A 20,842-nucleotide genomic window follows, 5' to 3' on the forward strand; every position below is an offset into this window, starting at 1 on the left:
GTTTTGTTTCAGTAGTTGGTCAAGGACGTGCAAGTTTCCACTGACAGTGGGCTCATAACCAAGAGGGCACAGGTTTGAGGTAAGTGGTGAGTTATTACGATCTGGGATGCACCGTTTGTAAAGGGCAGGAGAAAGAGATCCAATGGTAACTTTTGAAAAGGAATTGGAAAATTACTTGAAAAGGGAAAAAAAAAAATGATTGCAGGGCTATGGGGAAAGAGCCAGGGGTGGAAGAAATTGGAGCTGGCACAGGCATGGTGGACTGAATAGGCTCCCGCTGTGCTGTAAGATACTGTTTTGAAGAATGGCCTTTGAAAGTGGTTCATATACCATACTTTCTACTGAATAAAGTTCCTCTAAATTTGCACTCTACCGTTCTATCCCAGTCACAAGAGGTGCTGTTAAAACTCTCAATGCTTTATTTAATCACAATCTAAAAGATCGATATTAACAATTTCTAGCAATGTCTTCTAATAAGTGTAACTGCTGTCATTTTAGTTTGGGTTTTAGCACCACAAACTCACTTTTTAACTAGTTTATTTTATTATTCATTCACGGGATGTAGATGTTGCTGGCAAGGCCAGCATTTACTGCCCATCCCTAATTGCCCGTGTGAAGATTGTGGTGAACTGCCCTCTTAAAATACAATTGAGTGGCTTGCTTGGCCATTTCAGGGGGCAGTTAAGAATCAGCCGCATTGCTGTGGATCTGGAGTCCCCTATAGGCCAGAATGTGAAGAAGGACAGCAGATTTCGTTCCTTGGAGGAAATATTGAACCACATGTGCTCTACAACAGCCCAGTGGTCTCATGGTCACTGGGGGAAGATGGTGGCGTAGTGGTAATGTCACTGGAATAATAATCCAGAGGCCAGGTTAATGATCTGGAAACTAGGGTTCAAATCCCACCATGGCAGCTGAATGAATTTACATTCAGCAATGGTGACCATAAATCAATTGTTGTAAAAACCCATATGGTTCACTAATGCCTTTTAGGGAACGAAATCTGTCGCCTTTACCGGGTCTGGCCTATACGTGACTCCAGACCCACAGCAATGTGGTTGGCTGTTAGCTGCCTTCTGAAATGGCCTAGCGAGCCACTTAGTTCAAGGGCAATTAGAGATGGTGGAATAAATGCTGGCCTTTGCCAGTGAAGCCCATATCCCATGAAAGAATGAAGAAAAATTGCTGATCCTAGCTTTTTATTCCATATTTAATTGAATTCCGATTCCCCAGCTGCTGTGGTGAGATTTGAACTCGTCTCCAGATCATTCATTCCAGTGATCGATATACTGGTTACTGGTTCTTCATGGATCAGTTTAGCTATTTTACTGATTGTTCATACACATCGAACTAGAACATTAATGAAAGAGCCTCTTATTGCCCCTAACGTGGGCCGAATGACACGAAGGCTGAATGTACATTGAGATGTGGTTTACCACAGCTTAACAAAAATTGGCCACTCCTATTGCAGAGGTGAACATACAGGCAACAGTGGCAGACTTAAAATTTCTTTAAGATGAGATTTCTTCCTTTGGGGTGGAGCGTGAAACTTAAGGGAATTTGCCCCCACTCCATTATTAGAGGCCTAGAGATGATTGGGAGTTTTAAAAATAATAATTTGTAGGATGTGGGTGTCGCTGGCTGGGCCAGCATTTATTGCCCATCCCTAATTGCCCTTGAGAAGGTGGTGGTGAGCTGCCTTCTTGAACCGCTGCAGTCCATGTGGTGTAGGTACACCCACAGTGCTGTTAGGGAGGGAGCTCCAGGATTTTGACCCAGCGACAGTGCAGGAACGGCCGATATATTTCCAAGCCAGGATGGTGAGTGACTTGGAGGGGAACCTCCAGGTGGTGGTGCTCCCATGTGTCTGCTGCCCTTGTCCTGCTAGATGGTAATGGTCGTGGGTTTGAAAGGTGTGGGGGGAAGAGGAGAAAGAAGCAAGAGAGGGAAATGGAATGTGGAGTTGGTAAAGTGATAAGGGCGTGTCACTTTCACAAAACAGAGCTGTAGCAGTTTGGAAGAAGTCACTCACTGTGCTTTCTCTGCTTCGTGGATTTACAGTCATTCAGTGCCAAAGGCAGGAGTCTAGTTTCAGATGATGCAAAACCATATCATTGCTGCAAACCTGACACTTTACAAGTAGTGATGGGAGTGTTGGAATGCAGCCAATTTAACAAGACACCAGAAACTTGTTTTTTTTAACTCAAATAGGTGAAACTGGTTTGGGAAAAGAAAGATATCCGTCACAGTATGATACCAAAATACCTCAAGTTCATTCACAACTAACATTAAGACAAATTCGATTGATTCTTCTGAACAGTCTTCATTTCCTAATCCTGCTTGAGATGAGTAGTTCTGACAGCTTTCATGTTCCATTTATTACCAACCTCATCAGTTAGTAAAGAAAGACTTGCATTCATATAGCACCATTCACAGCCTTAGGACATCCCAAAATGCTTTACAGCCAATGAAGTACATGACTGGATACTGAGAGATAAATATTGGCCAGGATACCGGGGAAACTCCCCTGCTCGTCAATGTCCATGGGATCTTATGTCCACCAGAACATAATCACCCCAACCAACAGTGCTGCACTCGCTCAGTACTGCAGCGGGACTGTCAGCCTCAACTGCATGCTCAAGTCTCTGGAATGGGACTTGAACCCAGATCCTTCTGACTTGGAGGTACGAATGTTACAGCTGATACTGCTAACCTCATAGTTGAAACACGGATTTAGCGACTTAAAAAGCTGAGTTAACACATGAAGGTGTTGGCCAGGAAAATCTCCAACTTCACCCCTTAAATAATCCAACACGATGACGATGGGCTCACCTTGAGTAATGTGCAGAAATACAAAAAAGCTCTAATCACATAATTTTCAATTAGCAGCAAATAAGCAGACAATGACACATAAGTATTGGAACAGAATTTAATGAATTAGAAATTAAAACAAAAGTGCATACAATCAGAACTAAATATCTTTCATAAATCGCTTTAGAATTACAATTCAAGAATTCAAGCTTAATGATTCAAGTCTCGAAAGAGAATATATTTTGAATTTAATTTCTTGCTCTTCAACTATGAAAGTTGATGGTTATCTAGCTTCACGTAGGACGTATTTTGGTTGATCATGGTCCTGAAAGGGGTCATAATTGTTATAAGAAGGAAGCTTTAACCAGTACTGTTCGTAGGTCGTTGCATTATACAGAAAGCATGTTAGCGTTACACCCACGTTGGGCTTCACTCCCAGTGTGCTGACTTTATCTTCCCACTCTAGAACATGAACCTCAACAGGTCTCCGCTGGTAAACTTCCGGACAACCTTCAAACTCATCAAGGAACTGTAGCAGCTGGTCATCAACTAAGTAAATCTCGCCGTCTATTTCGTGTCCCGTTCCTGGCAGGTTGAGCAAAAAGGGAATGTTATATTTTCCTGCAATCACCAGCGGATACTTCTGATTGGTACGTCCCGTGCCACAGTATACTCCTTTCCCCTTGGTTTCATCAATCATGTGATGATGGTTGGGTTGACCTTTCTTGAGTGTGCCATATACAAACACAGTGCTCATCTTGCCTAGAGGAGGTACAAAACCACATGGATTAAGACTTTGGTGGAGGAAGAGGTGATAACAGCACGAGCACTTGAAAATATAAGCCTAGGAATTCTTGTGCAGTTCAATAGTTTTCCTGGAGAGCTAGCAATACGATTAAAAACAGAAAAGGCTGTGGCGGCATTGCATTTATATGGCACCTTTCACGACCACGTGACATCCCAAAGTGCTTGTTCTTAGAACAAGCTTTTGGTCACCTGTCCTATTATCCTCTTGCGTGATTCCCTGTCAAATTTTGCTTTATAACGTTTGTGTAAAAAGCCTTGGAACATCTTGCATTAAAGGTGTTATATAAATACAAGTTGTTGGGGAAACCAGTGAGATAGAATCAACTGGGCATCCACCACAGAACATCATGTATCCTGACAGCCTGGGGAAGAGCAAAACTGGAGGCCCTCAATGTAAGATAGTCAGTACTAAATCAAATAGGGAATTCAGGAGGAATTCCTGCAGGGAATGTTTGAGATGAATAGTATAGATACATTGGGGGAAGCTGGGTAAACACGAGAGAGAAAGGAATAGAAGGATATGCTGGCAGTTAAATGAGGAAAGGTGGGATGAGGCTTCGTGTGAAGCATAAACACCAGCATAGGCAGGTTAGGCTGAATGGACTGTTTCTGTGCAGTAAATGCTATGCAATTGTGCATCTGCTACAGATGCATGTGGGGTGGGTAGGTCCAACCACTCAACTATTTTAGCTGCAGGGTAGAGGGAGGTGAGTGGGACTAGCTGAGTAGCTCTTACAGAGATCCAGCATAGACAAGAGGGGGTGAATGACCTCCTCTTTTGCTGTGACCGTTCTATGATTCTAACTCTGTCTATAGTCCTACACAAAATGTGCTCCAAAAATATGCTTTCAGAACCAGTGGCATATGAGGAATAATGAAAACCATGAACTCAACGATTTAAGAAATAAAGGACTGTTGGCTAGCAGCCATGAATAGTGTTCTGCTGCGGTTAACCGACAGATTTGTACCAGTTCGGTTCCAGCTGTGACCTCCATTCTACTTGAGGATTAACACTTCACAGATGTGGGTTTTAGTTACCAACACTAGGATTGGCCTGGAGAATCCAGGGATTGAAGGTTAATCTCCAGGACAATGCTGCCAACAAACCCAGGAGAAAGGCAATAAAAACTATTGTGTCTTTCATGTTGATTAGTTATATTAAAAAAAATTGCAGATAGGGGACAAAAAGCAGTCAGAAATCATCCAATCAGGAACAAAGCTTTGAAGGATGGACATGTCAGGTGACCAATGGGATGGTTGGTGTTGGGAAGTCATGTGACGAAATCGCCAACAGAACCAACTAGAGTTGGCAACACAAGTAGTTGCGTTGTAATTCACCGGTTTTAAATTCACAACGTGAACTGGTAAATCTGAAATTTGATGTTTGTAGCCAGTTTTGTGCAGCGGACATGGATCAAACTAAACCCCTGAGCACTGGTTACCGGGCACGTCAAAGGTGTTTATGATCTGGGATTGTGTCACCTCGAAACCAGCCAACTGTTGCAGAATAGACGTCAAAGTCAGTAAAGAATTACATCATTATCAAAAAGGAAAACATAAGACTTGTGCATTTATATAGTGCCTTTATCAAGCGCTTTACAGCCTTTTGAAGTGTCGTCACTGTTATAGGAAATTCAGCAGCTAATTTGCACACAGCAAGATCTCACAAACAGCAATGTCATTATAGATATTAGTTGAGGGATCAATATTGGCCAGGACACTGGGGAAAACGCCCCTGCCCTTCTCTGAAATAATGCTGTGGGATCTTTTACATCCACCCAAGCGGGCGGATGGGGCCTCGGTTTAACGTCTCATCCAATAGGCCGCCCCTCCAACAGTGCAGCACCCCCTCAGTACTGCACTTGGAGCGTCAGCCTTGATTTTTCTTTTGTGTGTTCAAGCCCCGGAGTGGAATTGAACTCAGAAACTTATGACTCTTGTGGTGAGAGTGCTGTCAACTGAGCCACAGGGTGATACAATCTCATCGAATCACAACACAGAAACAGGCCATTCGGCCCAACGAGACCATGCTGGTGTTTATGCTTCACACGAGCCTCAACTCACCCTATCAGCATATCCTTCTATTCCTTTCTCCCTCATGTCTTTATCCAGCTTCCCCCTTTAAATGTATCAATATTATTCACATCAACCACTCCCTGTGGTAACGAGTTCCACATTCTCAAAACTGGAAAGGAAGTTATTGTCAAATAAACAGCACAGCAAAATCAATTCATTAGGGTTTTTCTTTAAACAATAAATTAAATAAAGCTACTATTGTTCTTGAACTTTGCTCAAATATAAAAATACAAACAAATCTTTTGTCTGGATATGGCTGACTCATCTTACTGCCTAAAATGGGGATAACCAGGGCCCTGAAGGTCAGTTGCGAGGACTAAAAACATTAATTAATTCACCACAGGAGTTTGAAACTCAGTGGCTCTCCAAGTTCACAACAATGAATTGAGAATAAAGTTGTTCACACAAGCAAGGATTTGAATGTCAAACCCACATCCACTTTTGAAAAAAAATACACAAAATCTGACCAAAACACAAAACGAATCCTGTCCTCACTGAAAAGGCTGTTTGCAACCAAATTGTCATCTACTGAAATTTAACAGCAGCAACTTTTATTCATATAGCACCTTGAATGTAATAAAATATCATAAGGTGCTTCACAGGAACAGTATAAAGCTAAATCTGACACTTTCAAGGAGTGGTTTAAAGGAGGTAAGCGAGGTAGAGAGTCGGGGAGGTTTAGGGAGCGAATTCCAGAGCCTGGAGCCCAGGCAGCTGAAGGCATGGTCACCAATTGTGGAGCAACTGAAATCAGCGATGCGCAAGAGGCCAGAATTGGATTAGAGATCTCAGGGAGTTGCAGGGCTGGAGGAGATTACAGAGATAGGGAGGGGTGAGGCCATGGAGAGATTTGAACAGAAGGATGAGAAGTTTAAAAATCGAGGCATTGGCGGACTGGGAGCTAATGTAGGTCAGCAAGCAGGAGGCTGATGGCATGTAAAATTGTTACTGCCAATTCTTGTAGTCTCACTTCTCCTATTTTACATAGATGTGGCCTATCGATCAGTGGATAGCACTCGTGCCTCGGAATCACAAAGGTATGGATTTAAATCCCCGTCCAAAGGCTTAAGCTCCTAATCCAAGACAGCAAGGGAGGGAGAGAATGTGTTACTTTGTAACTTTCATTATTGACTGACTAAGAGAAATAGACAATGCCCCTCTGATCACAACACACTCAGTCACCAATAGCAATTACACTCACAGAACTTGACAAATCAGTCAGGTTAACTTTTGAATACATGAGCACTATGCAGTACTAATGGTAAGAGCTTTGAAAAAGTCTTTCTTGATATTACTGTTTATAACTTGAATAATGGCAAAGATTTTTATGAACTGCACCATTTTAAATATTAAACACAGACGGCTGTAAGATACTGCAGCAAATGACTGCGGTTTACACTGTAATCTATGGATGTTGCCAAAAGAATTAAATTATTTAAAGTTGCTATTTATTCTGTTGGTTAGTTTTTTTTTAAAATAAAGTGTTCAAAAATAATGCTGAGTGAAAAGTGTTATGAAAATTCAACCACAAAGAAAAAACCCCAAAATAACTCAAGACAGTTAATTTCCACAGTCTTGGAATGTGACAATCCTACACTCTCAGAAGTAAACTAGATATTTTTGACTCTCAAATTGCTGGGGTGCAGATTCTGAGAGAATTAAATTATGGTTCAAACAAGACTTGGCTGCCATGCAGGTGCCTGTGGCTTAGACTTTAAATGCACTACATTAGGATGATTGCACTGAAGTACTATACTCCCTCCACACTAGTTACAAAAGTCAATGAATATTTTGTATGATTTATGAAGTTGTACAAGATTACAATTATAACAAACAAGAAATATTCTTTGAATTCAGCATTGGTTGAAGCAGCCTCATGTATTTAAATTGGCCTCTAATCAAACTTTTCCTTATCATTATACAAAGTTTTCTGAATGGGGTGTCTGCTGGGCCATCTGATTGGTCATTTGAGGCTGTCAGGTATTTACACAGTGCATGTGAAGATAGCTATTATCTTCCTGTTTCAGCACTTAATCAGTTTGCGCCACCTCAGTTAAAGTCCCAGGGTTACATCCATCATGCGGATCAGACCTGTTATCCTTTGCGGCATGTACTCTGGATGGGGTGCCCCCTCACACACTAAGCAATAAGAACAAAGAGAGGAATTTGCATTTACATAGCACCTTTCACAAACTCTGGCTCTTCCAAAGTGATACAAGTTCAATAAAGTACCTTTTTCTTTTAGAGCACAGTCATTGTTGTAATGTAGGGAACGTGGCAGCCAATTTGCCCACAGCAAGCTCCCACAAACAACCATACAATAGACAGATTATCTGGTCATTTTTAAAGTGGTGTTTGTGAGGTGACTCAAGTCATTCCTGGGCTTGGAGTGTCAATGGAAAGGAGCTAGTTCCATTTTCACACCTAGGTTAACAGCCAGCTGCAAGGAGGCAGGAGGAGGTTTTTTTTTTAATTATTCACTCATGCGATGTACACGTTGCATTTATAGCAATTCCTAAGGTAATGACAGCAGACAGATGCTGCCATAGGAAATGATGAGTTACACAGACAGAGCCTGCAATCGTAGACACCTGTGAATTCTTTTTATTAATTCATTCACAGGATGTGGGCATCGCTGGCTGGGCCAGCATTATTGCCAATCGCTAATTGCCCTTAAGGTGGTGGTGAGCCGCCTTCTTGAACCGCTGCGGTCCACGTGGTGTAGGTACATCCACAGCGCTGTTAGGGGGGGAGTTCCAGGATTTTGACCCAGTGACATGAAGGTCTTCACTGTCTATCTTCAACAAATATAATTGACCACAAACGGTTGTGCAAGATTCAACCTAGAATGGACACTGGCTCATTGCCATCTAGATTCTAGGACACTCCACACAGTTGTGGCTATCATTATGGGACTGATAAAAGTGACACAAAGGCACTTAGTCTGAGATGTGGCATCAGAATTGCAAAGTGTGTACAGCACAGAAACAGGCCATGGGCTCAACTGATCTATGCTGGTGTTTATGCTCCACACAAGCCTCCTCCTGTTCCTACTTCATCTCTGCCTATTAGTATATCTTTCTACTCCTTCCTCCCTCATGTTTATCAAGCTTCCCTGTAACTGTTTCTATACTGATCACCTCAACCACTCCCTGTGGGGTAGGGTGTTCCACATTCTCACCACTGTCTGGTTAAAGAGGTTTCTCCCAAATTCCCGATTGGATTAATTTAGTGACTATCGTATCTTTATGGACTCTTTAGTGATGATTTTATATCGCTGGCCTTCCAGTTTTTGATCCCCTAAAAATGGAAACATAACTATGGGCCATATTTTCACTCTGGAGTTGGGAGCACAGAATCAGGACGATTCCTGACTCCACAAAACCAACTCGGGAGGAAGTGCCTAAGACAGTCGGACTTTCACTCTGGGGGTGGCTGATAGCTGGAGTGGGGTCCACCACCTCTGGAAACACTGTGGGGACAGCCACAGGGGCTTCTGGGTGCTGAGGCAGGCTCAGTGCTCTGGGACTTTGTTCCAGTTACAATAAAAATAAGAAAACAACCACCAGCCCTTCTAGCTCTCACCCCTCACACACTCCCCATGCCCCATCCATGCCATCTCATGCCCCCCACCCACTCATGGCCCACCATGGCCTCCATGCCAACCTATGGCCCTCTATCCACCCACAATGGCCCTTTATAGCCCCTATGTTGACTTAGTGCCAACTCATGCACCCTCACCACTACCCTTTGCCCTTAGAACCTCTGTACCAACTCACTCAATATCCACCATGGGCAGGCATCAGGAGTCAGTCTGAGATTAAGTAAAATAAAATTCTAACTTTGTTGTTTAAAACTAAAACATTCTCATTGAATAAAAACCCGTTCAATATATTTAAATTCCTTCAAATACTTAATCCCTTGTGAAAACACATATTTGCATTTATAGCCCCACATCAAAGACTTGGAGCTGCCAATCAAACTCTGAACTTACAAACCCTCCCCCCACTGTGATAATGATAGGTTGTGGAATTAGTCATGCAGCACAAATCTCACAATGATAGTTCTCAGTGAAATTGCAAGCAGTCACATCAGGCTGTTTTTTTTTGAATAAAGAGTTGAGAATTTAAATGCCTTGATGGCTTCCCTTCCAAATAGCACTGTGGGTGTACCTATACCACAGGGATTGCAGGAGTTCAAGAAGGCAGCTCACCACCACCTTCTCAAGGGCAATTAGGGATGGGCAATAAATGCTGGTTCAGCCAGTGACGCCCACATCCCATAAATGAATAAAAAACAGCTTGACAGTTCCAATGGGTTTATCTGCTTTTTATGCACATTCATGTCTATTTTTAACAATCCTGAAGGGCACGTGACCTCTCCAAAGGGGTCCCTGGAGCCATTCACAAGGGCCCTTTACCTCTCCAAAAGGGTAAATCTATCTCTGCAAATGACTCCAGCAACCTTAGACCTTTTGCTCAAATATCTAAATCCCATAAGTCATCTTTTGCACATCCCACAAATGAGAACTGGGTCTGTTTGAAGGCAGCTGCACTTTTACGTGTGCAGCTATGGCCGTGGACCACAGATTTGCAAACCACAGCCTGTCCCTGTTCTCCCCCTGGTGAAAATGGTAGGTTCCAGGTTCGGAGGCGGGACTTCAGGAATCGGGTCTCCGATGCCATTTTGCCTAAGTCGGAGACCCCTTCCATGCCTGTGAAAATTTAGGCCTCTGTCTACCCTATCGAAGCCCCTTCATAATTACAAAGGCCTCTATTAGGTCTTCCCTCAGCCTTCTTTTTCCTAGAGAAAAGACCCTGTTCAATCTCTCCTGATGATTATAAGAGGAGGCAATGGCTTAGTGGTTGCCGGACTAGTAGTCCAGAGCACCTAGCCCACCTCAGCACTCAGCAGGGTAAAACTCTGGGGATCGGGTTCAAATCCCGCCATGGTAGATTGAATTCAATAAATATCTGGAATTAAAAGTCTAATGATGACCATGAAACAATGTCCTTTAGAGAAGGAAATCTGGCCTCCTGTGACTTTAGACCCACAGCAATATGGTTGACTTTTAAATGCCCTCTGAAATGGAGCAAGCCACTCAATTATATCAAACCGCTGCAAAGCCTCAAAAAAGGAATGAAACCGGACGGACCACCCGGCATCGACCTACAGAAATGATAACGGCAAAATCAGCCCTGTCGACCATGCAAAGTCCTCCTTACTACCATCTGGGGGCTAGTGCCAAAACTGGGAGAGCAACAGCCTGACATAGTCATCCTCACGGAATCTTATCTTACAGATAATGTGCCAGACTCCACCATCACCATCCCTGGGTATGTCCTGTCCCACCGGCAGGGCAGGCCCAGCAGAGGTAACGGCACAGTGGGATACAGTCAGGAGGGAGTTACCCTGGGAGTCCTCAACACTGACTCCGGACCCCATGAAGTCTCATGGCATCAGGTCAAACATAGGCAAGGAAACCTCCTGCTGATTATCACGTACTGTCCTCCCTCAGCTGATGAAATAGCACTCCATGTTGGACACCACTTGGGGGACGCACTGAGGGTGGCAAGGATGTAGAATGTACTCTAGGTGGAGGACTTCAATGTCCATCACCAAGAGTGGCTCAGTAGCAGACTGACCGAGCTGGCCGAGTCCTAAAGGACATAACTGCTAGACTGGGCCTGCGGCAGGTGGTGAGGGAATCAACAAGAGGGAAAAACATACTTGATCTCAGATACTCCTCAGATACTGAAGCAGTCCATGTCCAACTGCAGCAAGACTTGGATATTATCAAGGCTTGGGTTGACAAGTGTCAAGTAACATTCATGCCACACAAGTGCCAGGCAATGACCATCTCCAACAAGAGAGAATCTAACCATTGCTCCTTGATATTCAATGGCATTACCATCCTGGGGGTTACCATTGACTAGAAACTGAACTAGACTAGCCATATAAATACTGTGGCTACAAGAGCAGGTCAGAGGCTAGGGATCCTGTGGTGAGTAACTCACCTCCTGACGCCCCAAAGCCTGTCCCCCATCTACAAGGCACAAGTCAGGAGTGTGATGGAATACTCCCCACTTGCCTAGATGAGTTCAGCTCCCACAACACTCAAGAAGCTGACACCATCTAGGATGGTGCCTTGATTGGCACCACATCCACAAACATTCACTCCCCCCATCACCGATGCACAGTAGCAGCAGTGTGTACCATCTACAAGATGCACTGCAGGAATTCTCCAAGGCTCCTTAGGCAGCACCTTCCAAACCCAGGACCACTACCACTACTGAAGGACAAGGGCAGCAGACGCATGGGAACACCACCACCTGGAAGTTCCCCTCCAAGCCACTCACCATCCTGACTTAGAAATATATCGCCGTTCCTTCACTGTCACTGGGTAAAAATCCTAGAATTCCTTCCCTAACAGCACTGTGGGTGTACCTACACCACAGGGACTGCAGCGGTTCAAGAAGGCTGCTCACCACCACCTTCTCAAGGGAAATTGGTGACGGTTAATAAATGTTGTTATTGCCAACCTCAGCAACGCCACATTCCCAAGAATAACTTTAAAAAACACACACACACGCACACCACACAAATGTAATTGATCAGTGTCAGTGTTGCCCGGGATATGTTCTCCGATAGAAAAAGAGTTGAAGATACAGAATAGAATAGCGGCACTAAGGGCAGCAGAGATTTTATGGCTCTGTGGGTAACATCCCGCCTCTCCAGAAGCTCTGGGTTCAAGTCCCACTCCAGGACTTGATGGCCACTGGAGGAGGGTTCTTAGTGCAGCCAAACAGGCTGATCATCAACCCGCTAATCCTTCCAACACACCGATGGCAGGCAGGAGGAGCTGGAGTGATTCCTGGTCAGCCATGCTTGGTGCTCCCTCAAGCTTTAAGCACCTGCCTCTCTCTCCCTCTCTCTAAACAGAGAGAGATGCCTACAGTCTCCCCCCACGGACTGACTAGCTATAGTGGGCCTCTAGACACTGAAGTCTAACATCAAATAGCAGACTTTATGTCAAGCAGAGTGATAACATATCTGTCCCTGTCCTCACTTCAATGCAAGGCAAGTTCTGGTTAATACCAAGGCTAAACTCCAGCAGTTAACACGACACATTTCTGGAGTAAGTCACTGCAGTTTGAAAAAGGGAAATATAAAAAGAGTAATGGATGGGGATTAATTCTACACAGATTGAGTCAAGTGTTCAAGCCATGTGTGAAGCCAGAATCCAATTAATGAAAATTTTATATGATATATATTTTATATATATTTTAGATATATGAAGGTTTGTGAAGATGAACCATAATAGGCCTTAACAAAAGCAATCAAACAGACTGACATCTCAAACAAAAATAAAAATACCTGGAAAAACTCAGCAGGTCTGGCAGCATCTGCGGAGAGGAACACAGTTAACGTTACGAGTCCGTATGACTCTTCAACAGAACTAAGGAAAAATAGAAAAGAGGTGAAATATAAGCTGGTTTAAGGGGGGGTGGGACAGGTGGAGCTGGATAGAGGGCCAGTGATAGGTGGAGATAACCACAGACAAAAGGACAAAGAACATCTCCATTCAGTTAATCAGTGCCACAGGTCAGATTAAACAACAGGGCTTTCTTTCCCCTACACACCCCCCCAACCCCCACCATAGCATTTGAATTTTGATACAACTCACAAAAGTCCGGGAGAGAGGGCTGCAACATCTTGAAGTAATCAGGCACCAAACACTGGAGACAATAAAAGCTTTGAGATCATATGTTCAACTGGTATCCTGATGTTTGTAAGCCACAAACTCCCATTATACTTGCTGGCATGTCACTTGGCAAGTGTACCGAAGTACACAACATTTTTTTGGTTGAAACAAGAATGCATTAACTCAACTTGACAAACAAAAACACTCAGGGGAGAATTTTCACCCCGTCCGGGGAGACACTCGACTCATTCTGTGTAGAATTAAGGCCCGCCCAGCATAACGTGTGCCCAGAAGCGCTCAGCACTACCTGTGCGGGCAGGGGGAGGAGGGAGAGTCAGGGCCTGAGCTCTTGTGCAAGCTAAAGAGCGCAGAAATCTCCGAGGCACCGAGCTGCCTCAGGAAAATTAGTTTGATTTCTGAAAATTTTAATAAAGGAAAAAAATAAAAAAATTTTAAGGCATGTCCCCTCATGTGACAGTGTCACATGGGCTGGGACACGTCAACGAATTTTATTTAAAATTTTTATTTTACTTTAAAAACCTTCATGAAACCTCATCCCGCCCGTGGATGAGGTTTCATGAAAAATGCGAAGGCCGCCTGGGCTCTTCGCCTGCCCCCCCCCGGCCGCCGGACAACCTTAAGGTTGGACGGGCAGCTCAGTTAATTACTTTAATTGCTGTTTAAATAGCTTTAATAGGCCTTTGACAGTTCGGTGGGCGCACTGCCCGACTTCGGTGCGCGCGCACCGAACTCAAGATCTGAATGACGCGCGGTGACCCTGGGACGCACACCCGAAGTCACCGCGTGTCATTTTACACATCGGCAAGCGGGCCCCAACCCCACTCGCCAACCCAAAGATTCTGGCCTCAAGATGCAGGCTCATCACTTACGTCTCATTCTGAGGATGAATCAGTGAAAAAAAAAAGCCAAGATTCACACCTCGTTTACACTTCCAAACAGCGAACAGACATTTAGATAATGGCTCCCCCCGCCCCCCCCACCCCATCACACCGCATTCGTTTTACAAAATTGCAAGTTTAATGATAATGACCAAGGTTTTTCCTAGTGCCTTCCTCGATCTACAAGCCCCATCTATTCTCAAGGTTTTTGCAGTGTATCTGTTTTAAATAGTGAATTTTCAGCACAGAAAGAGGCCATTCGGCCCAACTGGTCTGTGTTGGTGTTTATGACCCTCATGGACCTCCCCCCAACCCTCTTCATCGTGTCCCATCAGCATATCCTTTTCTTCCTTTCTCTTGTGTTTATCTAGCTTTGCCTTAAGCATCTATACATACAAAACGGTGAGTTTAGTTTCAAGTATTCCAGGTTTATTCCTTTATCAGGTGCTTCAGCTAATTCAGATACTTGTTTCCTTCAAGATTATACAACACTTGACGCAGATGTGTTTGCGTACTGCAACCAGAGAGCTGTGTTTCTTCACGATACACCTCACGTTGATGGGTTTGAGTTTGAATAATACAGCACAGGAGACTATTTAACCCATCCATACTGTGCCAGCTCTTTCATAGAGCAATCCAGTTAGCACCACTCCCCCTCTCTTTCTCCGCATCCCTACAATTTTTCTCCTTCAAATACTTATCCAATTCCCTTTTGAAGGAGACGAGTGAATCTGCATCCACCAAGTTAGCAGGTGGAGCATTCCAAATCTTAACCGCTCGTTCCATATCACAGCAAGGCTCCTTAGACAGCACCTTCCAAACCCACGACCGCTACCATCTAGAAGGACAAGGGCAGCAGATAGATGGGAACACCACCACCTGCAAGTTCCCCTCCAAGTCACTCACCATTCTGACTTGGAAATATATCGGCCGTTCTTTCACTGTCGCTGGGTCAAAATCCTGAAACTCCCTCCCTAACAGCACTGTGGGTGTACCTACACCACATGGACTGCAGCGGTTCAAGAAGGCAGCTCGCCACCACCTTCTCAAGGGAAACTAGAGATGGGCAATAAATGCTGGCCTTGCCAGAGAAGCCCGCATCCCATGAACAAATTTTTAAAATTTCATCAAATCATTTACCTTACAGTTATGGAACAGCACACTCCTTGTGTATTTTGGAAATCTGAGAGAAAGTAGATTATTGAAATGGGTTTTCCTTAGGATTGACACAGAAAAACTATAAAGGATCTTTGTTGTCTGAACAGTCGGATATAGAGCACAAAAGCAAGGAAGCTATGCCAAACACTTGTAATAAAACTGGTCAGGCCTCAGCTGGAGTATTGTGTTCAATTCTGGGCACCACACTTAGCAAGAAGGTCAAGGCCTTGTTGGAGGGTGCGGAGGAGGTTTACGAGAATGGTTCCAGGGATGAGGGACTTCAGTTAACGTGGACAGTCTGGAGAAGCTAGAACGAGCAGAGAAGGTTAAGAAGAGATTTAATAGAGGTGTTCAAGATCAGGAGGGGCTTCAATGGAGTAAATAAGGAGAAACTGTTTCCAGTGGCAGGGGTGGGGTCGGTAACCAGAGGGACACAGATTGAAGCTATTTGGCAAACAGAAAGCAGGGGTGGGAAGGGGAGAAATATTGTTATGGAGCGTGTCACAACTTTCAAAAGGGAACTGGTAAATATTTGAAAAGGAAAATTTCTCAGAGCTACGCGGTAAGAGCAGGAGGAGTGGGACTAATTGGATAGCTCTTACAAAGAGCCAGTACGGGTACGATGGGCCCAATGTCCTCCCTCTGAGCTCGTATCATTCTACGAAATGTCAAGATAAAAGCTCCTTTTGACAGAATTAATGAGGAAAGTTGCAAACTATTCATTTTTTAATGTTATTTTTTTCCCACATCCCTCAGCCTGTGCTATGCATTCTCCCCTCAAATAAGGTGGGGGACAGGCGTTTAACAAAGTTGTGCTGATGTGGTTCTGAATCAGCCACGACTGGGAGAAACTGGCTCAAGTTGTCTGTGAACCTGACCTATACTCTTGCCCTGAAAGGATGCGCCTGCCATTCATGAGGCTTTGTCCCAGGCAGCGCGGAGCGGAGACTAGGAATTACTTGCAGCTACCCCAAAAGAAAGATGGTGCATTGAGGGGCAGATGGTGGTGCAGTGGGAATGTCACAGGAGGAATCATCCAGAGGCCCAGAATCTCCTCTGGAGACGTGGGTCCAAGTTAAATTCAATTAATAAATCTGGAATTGAAACCATGAAAAAAAAAAATTGACCATGAAAACATCATCGACTGTCACAAAAACCCATCTGGTTTTCTCTCGTGTCCCTTAGGGAAGGAAGTCTGCAGTCCTTACCTGGCCTGGCCCACATGTGACTCCACAGCAATGTGCCTGACTCTTAACTGCCCTCTGAAATGGCCCAGCAAGCCACTCAGTTCAAGGGTAATTAGGGATGGGCAACAAATACTGGCCTTGCCAGCGACGCCCACATCCCATGAAAGGATAAAGAAAAAAAATTAAGTTCACACTCCCGCAAACCAATGCAGCGCTGCATGTTCAAGATTTTTTTTCAGCCAGCTTAATGCGATTCTTCATGGGCATGTGGAAAATGAGGGGTTAAAAATATTGGACAGCCTCCAATAAATGAATAGGGAATTCAGAAGAAACTTTACCCAGGGAGTGGTGAGAATGTTCAACTTCGCTGACGCAAGGAAGTAGTTGAGGTGAATAACACAGATATATTTACAGGGAAGCCTGATAAACAGGCGAGGGAGAAAGAAATAGAAGGATAGGGTGGGATGAGTCGCTGAGTCAAAATCCTGGAACCCGCTCCCTAACAGCACTGTGGGTCTACCTACACCACATAGACTGCAGAGGTTCAAGAAGGCAGCTCACCACCACCTTCTCAAAGGTAATTAGGGATGGGCAATAAATGCTGGCAAAGCCAGCGATGCCACATCCTGTTAAAGAACAATAAAAAAAGATTGAATCTTGCTGGAAAAAAGAGAGATGCTGAAGCTTTTTGTCCTGCACTCATCAGGACATGCTGCAAGAATACCAACATATTGTTACAAAGTGTCCTGATGAGTGCAAGGCTAAAAGCTTTGGCATGTCTCTTTTTTTCAGCAATACTCAAGTTCTGAACTACCAAATGGCTATTTGTAAAAAAAAAGCTTATGTGAAGCATGAGCACCAGCATAGACCAGGTGGGCTGAATGGCCTGCTCCTCTTGTAAAACGTTCGTTAAACAGGCAGGAAGCCAAAGAGTATAAGTGAAGTTGGAGCACAAAACACAGGATCAGAAACACAGCGACAAACACACTTCCATCTGCAGGACTCAAACCCATTCCCCTCACTTGGCAGACAAGTTACAACACAATTCTTCGGAAAGTTTTCAGGAAACAGGTGAGAAAACAAACCGCACTAAACATTAAACCTGAGCCCAGTGGGTTCGACTGAAGCTATTTTAAAGGTCACCGCTCTTTGAAAGCTAACCTTCATGAAAAAGCCACTGGAGTAGAACAGACTGGTGGGATGATATCCTGTCCATTCCTTTGAAGCCGCGTTTGGCTTTTTCTCCTTTCTTCCCAGCTCCGAGCTGGGCTTCCGGCTTTGGCTCTGACCTCCTGTACACCGCAACTCGACAAAAAACATTACTTCTCCACAACACCTTTCTTCTATTAGTGGCAGGACTTGGTGGGGCCTTAATGTGGCCCCTTTAAAAATCTCTCACCAATAAACATCCTCTCAGAATCCTACAGCACAGGAGGAGGCCATTTGGCCCATCGTGACTGTGCCGGCTCTTTGAAAGGGTTATCCAATTAATTCCACCCCCCTTGTCCTTTCCCCATAGCCCTGCAATTGTTTTCCTTTTCAAATCTATATCGCATTCCTTTTTGAAAGTTCTGATTGAATCTGCTTTCACTGACTTTTCCGGCAGCATAAGAAAAATCTATTAAGTTAACGCTTTTAAAATCAATAAATAAATTCACATGCTAACCACAAGTCAGCTTGCTTCTACCACCTTGCACCAATTTAAAATCATTTTTTCCTTTGGAAGAATTCATTCACTCTGTTTTGAAACAAGAAGCATATGAGCATGGAGCAGGAATAGGCCACTCAGCCCCTCAAGCCTGCTCTGCCGTTCAATAAGATCATGGTTGATCTGATTGTAACCTCCTGCCTACCCCCAATAGCCTTTCACCATGTTCATCAAGAATCTACCCATCTCTGCCTTAAAAATATTCAAAGACTCTGCTTCTACCGCCTTTTGAGGAAGAGAGTTCCAAAGACTCACGACCCTCAGAAGAAATTTCTCCTCATCTCTGTCTTAAATGAGTGACCCCTTATTTTTAAACAGTGACCCCAAGTTCTGGATTCTTCCACAAGAGGAAACATCCCCTCCACATCCACCCTGTCAAGACCCCTCAGGATCTTAAAGGTTTTGGTCAAGTTGCCTCTTACTCCTCTAAACTCCAGTGGATACAAGCCTAGCCTGTCCAACCTTTCCTCATAAGACAACCTGCCCATTCCTGGTATTAGCCTAGTAAACCTTCCCTGAACTGCTTCTAACCCATTTATATCTTTCATTAAGTATTGCTGAAAAAAGAAACAAGTCTAAGTTTTTTATCTTGCACTCATTAGGACACTCGCAAGAATACCAATATAAGGGGAAAATGACAATTTATACTGTATGTGAAGAGAGTGCTAATTGGTTGGCAAGTAGTGTTGCAATGGAGAATGCACCACTGATGGTGACTGATAGTTAACTGCTGAGCATTGTTTGAAATTTAAACCAGGCAGCTTGACTCTGATTGGTCAAGGCATTGCCCTGAGGAATGAGTCAGCGAATGGCTGTCACTTACTTGTTTAGCTGAAACAGGCGCAATGTGTGTACAGGTTCTTTCTGTCTGCAAGAACAGGGCTGTGTATTAATATATGTAGCTTCCAGTACATTCAAATGCACCACATTGTGAGCCCAACTGACAATCTTAAATTGGTTGTCAGCGTAATTCTTAGCACACTGAGGATTATTTAGCAAATGTTGTCCAATCGCGGAATCACATCTAATGTTGGACACTGTGTTTGAGTTTTCCTTAAATAAGGGAACTGATATTGTCCACAATACTCCAGATGTGGTCTCACCAGTCCCCTGTACAACTGAAGTATAACCTTCCTGCTTTTGTATTAAATTCCCCTCACAATAAACAATAATATTCTATTAGCTTTGCTAATTACTTGCGATACCTGCACACTAGCCTTTTGTGATTCATGCACTAGGACACCCAGATCCCTCTGAATCTCAGAGCTCTGCAATCTCTCACCATTTAGATAATAAGCTTCTTTTTTATTCTTCCTGCCAAAATGGACATTTTCACACTTGCCCACATTATACCCCATTTGCCACTCACTTAACCTATCTATGTCACTTTGTAGTCTCCTTACGTCCTCTTCACAACTTACTTTCCTATCTTTGTGGTGTCAGCAAATTTAGCAACTGCACCATCTGTCCCTTCATCCAAATAATTTATATAAATTGTAAAGAGTTGAGGCCCCAGCACTGATCCCTGTGACACACCACTTGTTACATCCTGCCAACCAGAAAAAGACCCATTTATGGCTACCCTCTGTTTCCTGTTAGCCAGCCAATCTTCTATCCATGCCAACATGTTACCCCCTACACCATGAGCTTTTATTTTCCGCAATAACCTTTGATGTGGCACCTTATCAAATGCCTTCTGGAAATCTAAGTACAGTACATCCACCGGTTCCCCTTTATCTACAGCGCATGGGACTCCTTCAAAGAAATCCAATAAATTAGTTAAACATGATTTCCCTTTCACAAAACCATGTTGACTCTGCCTTAAACATTTCCAAGTGCCCTGCTATAACGTCTTTAATAATAGCTTCCAACATTTCCCCTATGACAGATGTTAAGCTATCTGGCCTGTCTTTTCTTGCTTCCTGTCTCCCTCCTTTGTTGAATAAAGGAGTTACACTTGCTATTTTCCAATCTAATGGAAGCTTCCCCGAATCTCCTCTTCCAATCCCTATTTCCTTCTGTATCTACTCCCAGAAAGATCACTCTCGCCCAAATTGCTCGTTCTGAATCCCAGTTTTCCTAACTGCAGGGTTGGTGGAGGTGGGGAGTGCTGCATGGAAAGCATTTAAAAATACATTCAGCCAGATCCAACATTCATTAAAAGGTCCACCTCCGAAGCAGGAGCAAGTATCTCTCCCAATCCCAAATGTTCACCATGGCCAGGACAGGGTTGAGCAAAGTGCACCCATCGGATTTATTTCCTCACAAGGAAAATAGATTTGTTACACTGTTTCCCCATGACTATTCTATTTACAAATCTTGTCATGACACCATACGCTACAGTCTCACCAAATCTCTTGATGATAGGGTCTATCTTCTTTTGCCAGCAGTAGCTCGGAGTGCGTATAATGACACTCAATGCAGTTCGTAGAGAAAACATTTAAACACCAAAGGATTAGAGGTCGCCGTAAATCTATTGAGAAAATAATTT

At 43.9% G+C, this 20,842-nt stretch overlaps 1 protein-coding gene across 4 annotated transcripts; it reads right to left on the minus strand.

The window, feature by feature from the left end:
- Positions 1-2,915: 2,915 nt before the first annotated feature.
- LOC144683041 (gamma-glutamylaminecyclotransferase-like) lies at positions 2,916-20,842 on the minus strand. 4 transcript variants are annotated; one of them, XM_078546045.1, is made up of 3 exons: positions 20,701-20,823; positions 5,683-5,803; positions 2,916-3,573 (listed from the first exon to the last, which is right to left on the minus strand). In XM_078546045.1, the coding sequence occupies exon 3, from the start codon at positions 3,566-3,568 to the stop codon at positions 3,095-3,097; it is 474 nt and encodes a 157-aa protein (XP_078402171.1). In that variant the 5' UTR covers positions 3,569-3,573; positions 5,683-5,803; positions 20,701-20,823; the 3' UTR covers positions 2,916-3,094. The 4 variants fall into 4 exon arrangements, with proteins under 4 accessions (XP_078402171.1, XP_078402168.1, XP_078402170.1 ...); XM_078546042.1 differs by lacking the exon at positions 5,683-5,803 and having other exon boundaries at positions 20,701-20,842; XM_078546044.1 differs by lacking the exons at positions 5,683-5,803; positions 20,701-20,823 and adding an exon at positions 16,665-16,687.

Source organism: Cetorhinus maximus, chromosome 7 (genome assembly GCF_964194155.1).
Source record: "Cetorhinus maximus chromosome 7, sCetMax3.hap1.1, whole genome shotgun sequence".
In the NCBI taxonomy this organism is placed as follows: domain Eukaryota; kingdom Metazoa; phylum Chordata; class Chondrichthyes; order Lamniformes; family Cetorhinidae; genus Cetorhinus; species Cetorhinus maximus.